Below are 9,203 nucleotides of genomic sequence, written 5' to 3'. Positions count from 1 at the left end.
CCCTGATAGATCTGTCTCTGAGGTCGAATGGAATCTTACCAGAAGGTTCCCCTTCTGCTCATTAATTCATGTTATAAAACGTGAAGTGAAATCAGGCAGATCACGCCGCACCCTGAGGAGACCTGTGGATCATTCTGGAAGAAAAGAAAAAATGACATCAATGATAAAGAAATGTATTTCTGGACATAAACTAATTTCATTCTTGCACTTTTAATAATAATAATAAAAAAAAAAAGTTGCCATTTCATTTTCTCCTGATCCAATAATTTGATTGTTTCAGCTTTACAAGCAAGCTGCTACACTTGTAATAAAATATTCCATACCTCAAGTGCCTTCCAATTTTTTCCGTGTCATCTCTTCTGTTGTCTGGTTACGCTTGTGAATAGTGTGTTCTGTTGGACACAAACACAAATAAATAAACTCACCAAAGTCATTTTTCCAAAAGCAGGACATATAGTCATGATTATCAGATAACAAAAAAAGTAGATCTGGTTATCTATACCATTCTGTGGTATAATAATTTACCATAAAAAAAACATATGTCAAGAAGTCAGATTCTGGTCTTAACCCCATTTTGTTGTTGTGTTTTGTCTTTGTAGGGCAGTATATATTTAGATTTAGGGAGCCTTGCCAAGACCCTGAAAAACAAGCCTCAGACTGCAATGGAAACGGGGTATCCACATTGATTTGACACTACTACTCATATATTATTTTACAAATATCAATATTCATTTGCAGTTAATCTCACTTTGATTCTAAAGGCACAAGGTTTAGATCTTTCACTACATTTGCATACTAACATATAATATACTATACCCCTCCTGCAGTTAGTATGCAGGATGAAGTATTTTGGAAACAGTACAACAGCCTAACTAAAACACTAGTGACCCCCAGAGGCCACGCAGCTCCTCACACTACATAACATCAAATACTTTGGACCAACAGACAGATTTAAAACGTACCTTGTGCTCTGGACATCTAATTGAGAAGTTGTCCTCTTTTAAGACACAGCCTGAAAAACACAGACACACAAAATAAGCCTTATATCTTAAAATAATTGTCACTTTAGGCCGAGTGAGAACGACAGCCTTCCCACACATTTCAGAAAAGCACAAGTGACTCAAGCTCTCATCATTTTCACAGTTCACAGTCAGGCAGACAGAGTTTTCAGGTAACAGCAGTTAAACACAATATAAGAATAACTTTAGAACATATTTACAAACAGTACAAATAATGAGGGGTTTTACTGTATCCCTTTATGGCTGCAATACTCTACACATACTTCTGACACATATTTCATACTGTACCTGACTGAATGGCACAACTGTAGTGGTAATTTCTGGGACAGCCCTTCTGGAAACATCCCATTATTGCACCTGTTTGTTGACACGCTGAACATATCTGAAAAGGAGAAGCACACAATGAGAAAAAAAGCACTTTTATCATATAAATATTATATTCAATGCAACATTTTATCAGATAAAACTTTTCGGACAGATATTTAGAAATTATGTTAGGGTTCGGTCACATCAGCGCGATAAGGCATTGAACATTTTAAATTTAAAACAGCTTATTATGTAGGTGTGCGCCTGTGTTAACATGCGCTTGTTGCCCCGTGTGCGCTAATGCGCTCATCAGTTGACATTTCCGAATGCCTTCCTACAAACGTACATGTGTCATTAGTATGTGAAAAAAAATGAGATTTTAACTAGGGGTGGTACGGTTCATGAAAAAACATCCGAACCGCTCGGTCCGCTTATCTCGGTTCGGAGCGTGTGTGTGCCGCACGGTTCGACGCATGCGCAATGTAGCCTCGTGCCCGTCAGGTGCCCGTATGTGACCTCAGACAGTGTGTTTCCCTTTCAAGCAAAGAAGAGGTGTGGACAAGTTACCAACAAAACGTACAGCGAAAGACCGTGCAAAACATTTCAGACCGTCCTGCCAACCTTAACATCAATGTACTGTAACGTTTTTTCCACTCTAAAGTTGCTGAAGCGGCTGCAGTTTAGATCCTGTCGGGTCTCTGCAGCGGGCGGGGCTGCTCAGTTCTCCCCGCGACTGACGCGCGCACACACACAAACACACACACACAAACACACATGGTGCATGCAGGAAAAAACAGAGATGAGACGTATACAGGAGGACCTGACAGCTACGCTCGTTATTGTAAGTGCAATAATAAGTCCAATAAGTACTTTATCAAACCGTATGACGGTGTGTCCCAGCCCAGGCCAGGATAGGAAATTAACTAACAATGTAAACTGTTTTTATGTTTAACGTATTCTGACTTATTCAAAAGACAGAGCTTTAAGAGTTCCTCTCTTTTTCTTTTAAAGGATACATTTTTGTAAGAGCTACACTGAAGTTGGCAGTTTGATAAATGCAAGTTATTTCAATTGATATTCTGTAATATTTCAATCTTCATGTGCTAAAAAGGCACATAAGTTCCTGTAGATGGCAATACACATTCTCCTTTTTTTGCCAAATAAATGAAAAGCATGTTGAAATCATCAATGTCTTCCCTCTTGCTGTATCAAAATCTCACCTAGCTTTCCTCAGAGATGGTCCCAATAATGTGCTTAAAGTCAAGTCAAATTCAGTTTGTGCATGATTACATGATATAACTATATAATTATTTAATACTGTATCCTACATTGTGGATATGCTGAAGTATATTTCTGGAGTGTTAAAGATTAAAAGAAAAAATAACAAGAACCGTAAAGAACCGAAAACCGTGACCCTAAAACTGTGATACGAACCGAACCGTGGGTTTTGTGAACCGTACCACCCCTAATTTTAACTGTGTCGGGCTCGGGTCGGGCTCAGACATAAATATCTTAATGCCTGTCGGGCTCGGGCCAGGCTCGGGTACTGCTCTGTCGGACTCAGACAGAAAAATGCGGCCTGATCAGCACTCTATTGCACATGTAACACAATAACCTAAATATGTCTTATCTCATTAAATGATAGGCTTAGATTCTTTTAAGTCTATTTTGATACATTACTCACATGCACATATGTACATTTAAAAGGTTTCGGTCGCTAAAATCGTTACTCCTTTTCATACTGGCTGGGAAAAGATTCTCCACATACATTTTTATTCCTCAATTTGTGTAACAATGCATTCAAAATATTTCTGTTTATAATAATTGGCATCCTACAAAGTTCTAATGCTTTTAGTTTGAAATTCCCTCTTTGTTTCCTTTCTGGGCAGGAGTGAGAGGATTGTACTGTATTGTAGAGGTACTTTCAAGGGGAAAAAAAGACTAATAGTGCTGAAACTATTAGTCAATAAATCAGTTATTAGATCGCGACAAAATAATCGTCAACTATATCAATAATGTGTTAATTGTCTCAGTCATTTTTCAAGCAAAAGTAGTGAAAAAAATGCTTCAAGTTCTCAGAAGATTTGCTGCTGTTTTTGTCATATATTACTGTAAACTGAATAATTTGGTTGAGTTTTGGATTTTTAGTCTGATCAAACAGGACATCTGAAGATGTCACCTTGGGCGTTTAGGAAGTTATGCTGGGCAATTTTCATTTCTTTTTTTTTTTGGATAGACTGCTGGTTGAACGTTCTGAGGACAGGGGATTGTGTCCTCCATCACATTATTAATACCACAATAGTAATAAGAGTATTTATTTATATTGATGTTGTATATTTCTTTATGAATGCAGAATCACATATACAAAATTAAAATTGGCATTACATCAGACAGAACGTAATGCACTTGTAAAACAAGAACTCATATTAGTCATTTACTGCTTGAAAGTATTTAGCCAGATTTTTCAAAAAATGATCACACAAACATAATCATATTGCAAGTCCACAGAGGGTTAAAAAGACGTTGGTGTGTGTCACTTACCGTTTCCTGTGCGAGCCGCGCCGCCTCCTCTAACCCGTACAGCTTCCCTCGGACCAAGAAGATGCCGGCGGACCAGATCCCGCAGTCCTCGTGGATCCAGCCCTCATCCAGATGAAAAGGCACCTTTGGGATAGAGTGGCTGTCGCTCTCCAGCAAAGCAGAGCAGTCGTAACCATAGAAACCATCATCTGAGGCATTTACTGAACGTCTACTGACGAGTAAATGCTCTTCCTCTTTCTGCTCGCTCCTGCTGTCCCGAGATGGGCCGGTGGAGTAATACGGGCCGTGCAGGTCCCCGAGGCCCATGGCGTTGGCCGTCTGACCGCACAGGCAGCACACCAGCGTGGCCTGACACCTGCTTTCCGAGCTGAACCGACCCAGCTGGAAACAGGAAGTACTGGGAACAAACCCAGACAGAGATCTGGTGGCTGTCTGCTGCTGTGCTCTGCTGCTCCTTACTTTAGCCTCCTCCTCCTGATAGTTAACAACAGTGCACATCCTCTTCTTCAAGTGAATAAAAGGGCTAAAATTTCCCAATTTCTTGCTCTTTTTTTCCTGTTTTTTGTTTGCATATTTAAGCTTGATTTCTGGCTCTCTTGGAGAAAACAGAGCAGAAGGCCCGGTCCGTGGGCGCACTTTATTCTTCCGTGTTGCAACCGTTTTTTTGTTTCTTTTCCTTTCATGCTGCTCTATAGCGATTCTGCAGTTTTGTTTCTGTTTGTTTCGCAACCTTTTAGTTTTACGAAGGGCGAGGGGCTTCTTTAGTTTATGATTTGCACTTTTCGCGTGCAACGCTTTGCGGCGAGGCTGCGACTTTCTCTGCGGGGACTTCCTGTCTGTCCAACCGTCCACGTCGGACTCCTCTGAATTGCTGCTCACTCTTTGTGACACGTTTGGCTTGGAGGCCAACTCGTTTGCATCTGAGCTGAACAACATCATCGCATACTCCATCATGTCATCAGAATCACAACTTTCGTTATAAATACCCACTGCGTCCATTTTAGCTTGTCTCCTCAAACTGTGCCGAGACACATTGCAGGTATATTGAGGCATTTCGGGCACAGATTTTCGGATCCTGGTACTATGACGAACTCTGTGTGAAGCTTTTTCATCCTCGTTCTGAGGAGGAGTTTTTCTCACCAAACTCTTCCTACAAGAAACACCTTTCTTACAAGAAAAGGCGTTGCTTTTCTTCTTTTTGTTAGTGACTGAAACTTCGATAACGTCGCTGTCATCGCTTGATCCATCTACCGGAGATTCGGCAGGGTTACCGTAAACAGCGCTCAGGTCTGACAGGAGCACTATGGGCCTGGTGTGATGTACAGGAATGTCCACCGAGCTGTCTGAGGAGTCTTCTGAGTACGAGCTGTCAGGACTGGGTGAGCTCAGAGGCTGAGGTAGGTGATAGCAACCTCTCCCTTCATCCAGTGAGGACACAGCTGGGGACAGGGGCTCCACAATGTGCCTCACACTGTCTTGGATGAAAGAACTGCATAAGAGCGGCTCCTTAGCGGAGGACACGAGGAAAATAACATCAGAGCCGCTGTCACTCTCCTCTCCTACGCTGCTTTCGGGGACCGGGTCGCCGGTTTGGTCGGGCCCGTAGAAACCCGGATGCCACAGGTTGTCACGGTACAGATCCAACCCGGGAGCTAGTGTTGAATTCATGTAGTTACCTAATGGCTGGGGGCCCTGCTCCATGTCTCTGCAGAGGGCAGGTGCCCCCAGCTCAGGATGCAGCTGAGAGTTGTAGGAGGATGAGGCTCTAGATCTGTACGGGGAGCTGATCTCGGTGCTGCAGCTCGGTGGGAGTCTGTGGTACCACTCGGGCTTCTTTGCCAGGTCCATGGCTTCAGTGTGGCTGCGGGTCAGGGGGTTGACGGAGTAGCCTTTTGACAGGTCCATAGCCATGAGAGATGGATCCTGAGGGGACACTTCCATCACTGCAACAAACACATATTAACATTATTCAAGGTTTTCCTCCGCCATTATGAGGTTTAGGTGCAGCACCCGAACCGAATGAATGTAACTAAAAGACTTTTCTCAGATCTAATGATTGTAGTTGGAATTCTTTAGCTTTAAGTTTTGTCTTTAAGCTTTTTGAGTGCAATTTATTTATTATATGCTCTAGCTTTTCCAACATTTTAGACTAGGGCTGGGCGATATGGAGAAAATCAAATATCACGATATTTTTGACCAAATACCTCGATATCGATACCGCAACGATATTGTAGTGTTGACTATTGCTGCTTTCACAAAATATTTACACAATGATATTTTTGATAAATAATCATCAGTAATGTGGCTATAATGGCTAAGTGGGTAAAGGCAAATAATAGAACAGTTACAACAGTCTGGTAAGTTCAGAAAATGACATAACTTTACTCTAATGCAGCCTTTAAAACCAGGAAAAGACCACACTTATGCCATATTACGATATTACGATATCCAAAATCTAAGACAATATCTAGTCTCATATCACGATATCGATATAATAGATATATCGCCCAGCTCTATTTTAGACACAGATATGGTGATAATAATGCTACAAAATGATGTGAAAAAGAGACGCAAAACTACCCATGAAGAGACACAAAATGTACGGGGAAATTGCATTTTTTTTTTTTTTTTTTTTATGGAAAAACATCAGATTTTCTTGAGGAGGACGCCTAAACCCTGGCACCTAAGTCTTCGACAAAGTTAGGGAAAACACTGATTATTGAGATGTATACTTTTATACCTGTTTCTTACTAGTTCTTCAAAGGGCATTAAAAGGGAGCAGAATATTTTTTCGGATTCATCATATATTCTATGAATTGTCCAAAATGGTGAAAAAACTTTCCAAAGCCCAAGGTGACATCTTTAGGTTTCTTGTTTAGTCTAAATAACATTTCAAAACCTGAAGTTCACACTGCAGCAAATCATCTGATTTGAGGAGATTAAACCACATAATGTTTAACTTTTAAAATTTTTTTAATTTTACTATTTCTGCTGGAAAAAGATTTAAAACAACTAACCGATAGGCCATGTTGTTTGTAGTTGTTTTGTCTCTCTTTGAGTGACATTTTCCAGGTGAACCAGAACCAGAAAGATGCAAAAAACAATTTTAATAAATCAGTCGTTTCAGTTTTTTTTCAAGTAAAAATAGGAAAAACAAAAACTAAATTGCCAAACATGTTCAGCCAACATTTTCAGGTTCTCAAATGACAGAATGTGTCTGCTTTTCATTGTCATAATGCACTATGAATTGAATATCTTTAAGTTGTTATCGGTTTTTAAAGGTCCTATGCTGCTTTTTGTTTGCTTTTATATAGGCCTCAGTGGTCCCCTAATACTGTATCTGAAGTCTCTTTCCTGAAAGTCAGCCTTGGTGCAGAATTACAGCCACTAGAGCCAGTCCCACAATGAGCTTTACTTAGTATGTGCCATTTCTGTGTCTGTAGCTTTAAATGCTATTGAGGAGGAGAGAGGGGGGGGTAAGGTGGAGGGTGGGGGTGTGGCCTTGACCAACTGCCATGCTTCGCTTGTTTTCAAGCCATGATGTCTCTCTCTTTCTCATGGGCGGGCCAAATTCTCTGGGCGGGCAAAGCAGAGAAAGGGGAGGTAACCTTTCCCCTTATGACGTCATAAAGGGAAGATTTCAGATTGGCCCATCTGAGCTTTCATTTTCTCAAAGGCAGAGCAGGATACCCAGAGCTTGGTTTACATCTATCGCCATTTCTAGCCACTGGGGGACCATAGGCAGGCTGGGGGAACTCATATTAATGTTAAAAAACCTCAAAGTGAAATTTTCATGCCATGGGACCTTTAAACAAAACACCTTGTGTTTTATGTCACCTTGGGCCCTGGGAAGTTTTGATGCATATTTTTTTCACTATTTATTTGACATTTCATTGAATATACAATGAATTGATTTATCTGAAAAATAAAAGATTTATCGATACTGAAAATAATAGTAAACTGCAGCCCTGTCACCTGAACTTTTCACACTGGAGATGAAGAGAAGCTGACTGACTGTTGTCCACACTGACACTTCTCTGAAAATATGTATTTATTTGTATAAATATTTCAGGAAACCAATAAAAAAAACAGAGATGTAGATTTTATTTTTTAAAAGCATATCTATTCTGCCTATTTTAATTGATTCGCTAATTTTAGTGTATTTAAATGAAATGTAGACATGAAAAGGAAAATCAACCAAAATTTAAAATAAATAAAAAAATATTGGCTTTTGGTTTGCAGATTTTCAATATTAACATTATTTATTTATATATTATATATTAATATTCTGTTAAGAATCAGGATCAGGACATGTCTTTAACTGAGCTTTCTAACATGACATGTTAACAGGTAGGCCCGTTCATGAGTAATGTAGCTAAGTAATGTAAGGTAACCTGCCTATAAATAATGACATGATGTAACGTTGGACCTAACTCACACAATAAGTGTACAATGTACTGTTAATTAAAGTGTAAAATTGCTGGCGGTCTTACCCCTGAGGCGGCAGCAGTTGTGATGGTTCTGATGGACGACTCCGGTCCTGACAGTGCGGGCGGTAGAAAGACACTTTCCCCTCAAACAAGTCGGGTAGCTGGGTTAGCTAACACACCTCTCCGGGCCCATCATCAGGACTGGATGTAAACAAAAGCTGTGAGTTCATGCTAGCTGACTAGCTAGTTTTAGCCCGCTAAACTAATTCAAAACGTATAAGACACTCGACGCGATAACGAAAAATAAACATTTTTGTTATATAATTGCTGTCAGCCAGTTAGAACCCTCTGGCTACTGTTGGTATTTTGAAGTTGTCATAATGGAGACCATCTTCCTCGTCAAGCGTCGTCACACTGAAACAACCAGGATGACACCGAAAAAGAACTGTGTGCTTTCAAAGTAAAAGCACACAGTTTTAGTTTTTCTTTATTGCAAAGCAAGTACAATAACAAGTAACAAAATATGCCAGTGGTTATACAGCAGTACTTCACACTGGAGTTCACGCAAGCGATGTTTATATTTACTGCTTACGTTGTACTTATTCTCTTTATTAATCTTTTTCCACTATATTCTGTCCTACTGTCACGAGTTGGATGTCAATTAGGGCTTTATTTTGAAACAGTCCCTCGGAACTTAACTTTATTTTTATGAGGAAAACTTGACTTCCTCTTCTTCCTACAAAAAAAGTGGTGAATACTGTCAGCCTGAATATTATTTTCCTACATCTTCACAGGGCAGCAAAAATAAAATGAATGCAGTAGCTGTGAGTTTTTATCTTTCATGTACAAACAGCGACTGAATTTAAATAAATAAAATGTGGCTCCAAATTTCAACCTAGCAACCCTT

The 9,203-nt window shown here is 40.1% G+C and overlaps 1 protein-coding gene across 1 annotated transcript in view; it reads right to left on the bottom strand.

Annotated features, from left to right (window-relative positions):
* Positions 1 to 8,710, bottom strand: part of LOC116063954 — a 12,436-nt gene extending 3,726 nt beyond the window's left edge. Inside the window, exons 1-6 of the mRNA XM_031318990.2 lie at positions 8,360 to 8,710; positions 3,867 to 5,809; positions 1,308 to 1,401; positions 963 to 1,012; positions 324 to 392; positions 1 to 134 (exon numbers count right to left, since the gene is read on the bottom strand). The exon at positions 1 to 134 is cut by the window's left edge and continues 32 nt beyond it. Coding sequence (XP_031174850.1) covers positions 351 to 392; positions 963 to 1,012; positions 1,308 to 1,401; positions 3,867 to 5,807 — 2,127 coding nt within the window. The 5' untranslated portion in view covers positions 5,808 to 5,809; positions 8,360 to 8,710 and the 3' untranslated portion in view covers positions 1 to 134; positions 324 to 350. The remainder of the gene's footprint in view (positions 135 to 323; positions 393 to 962; positions 1,013 to 1,307; positions 1,402 to 3,866; positions 5,810 to 8,359) is intronic.
* Between the last annotated feature and the right edge of the window lie 493 nt (positions 8,711 to 9,203).

This window comes from Sander lucioperca, chromosome 21 (assembly GCF_008315115.2).
Source record: "Sander lucioperca isolate FBNREF2018 chromosome 21, SLUC_FBN_1.2, whole genome shotgun sequence".
Classification (NCBI taxonomy): domain Eukaryota; kingdom Metazoa; phylum Chordata; class Actinopteri; order Perciformes; family Percidae; genus Sander; species Sander lucioperca.
This window is presented reverse-complemented; position numbering and strand designations above follow the sequence as displayed.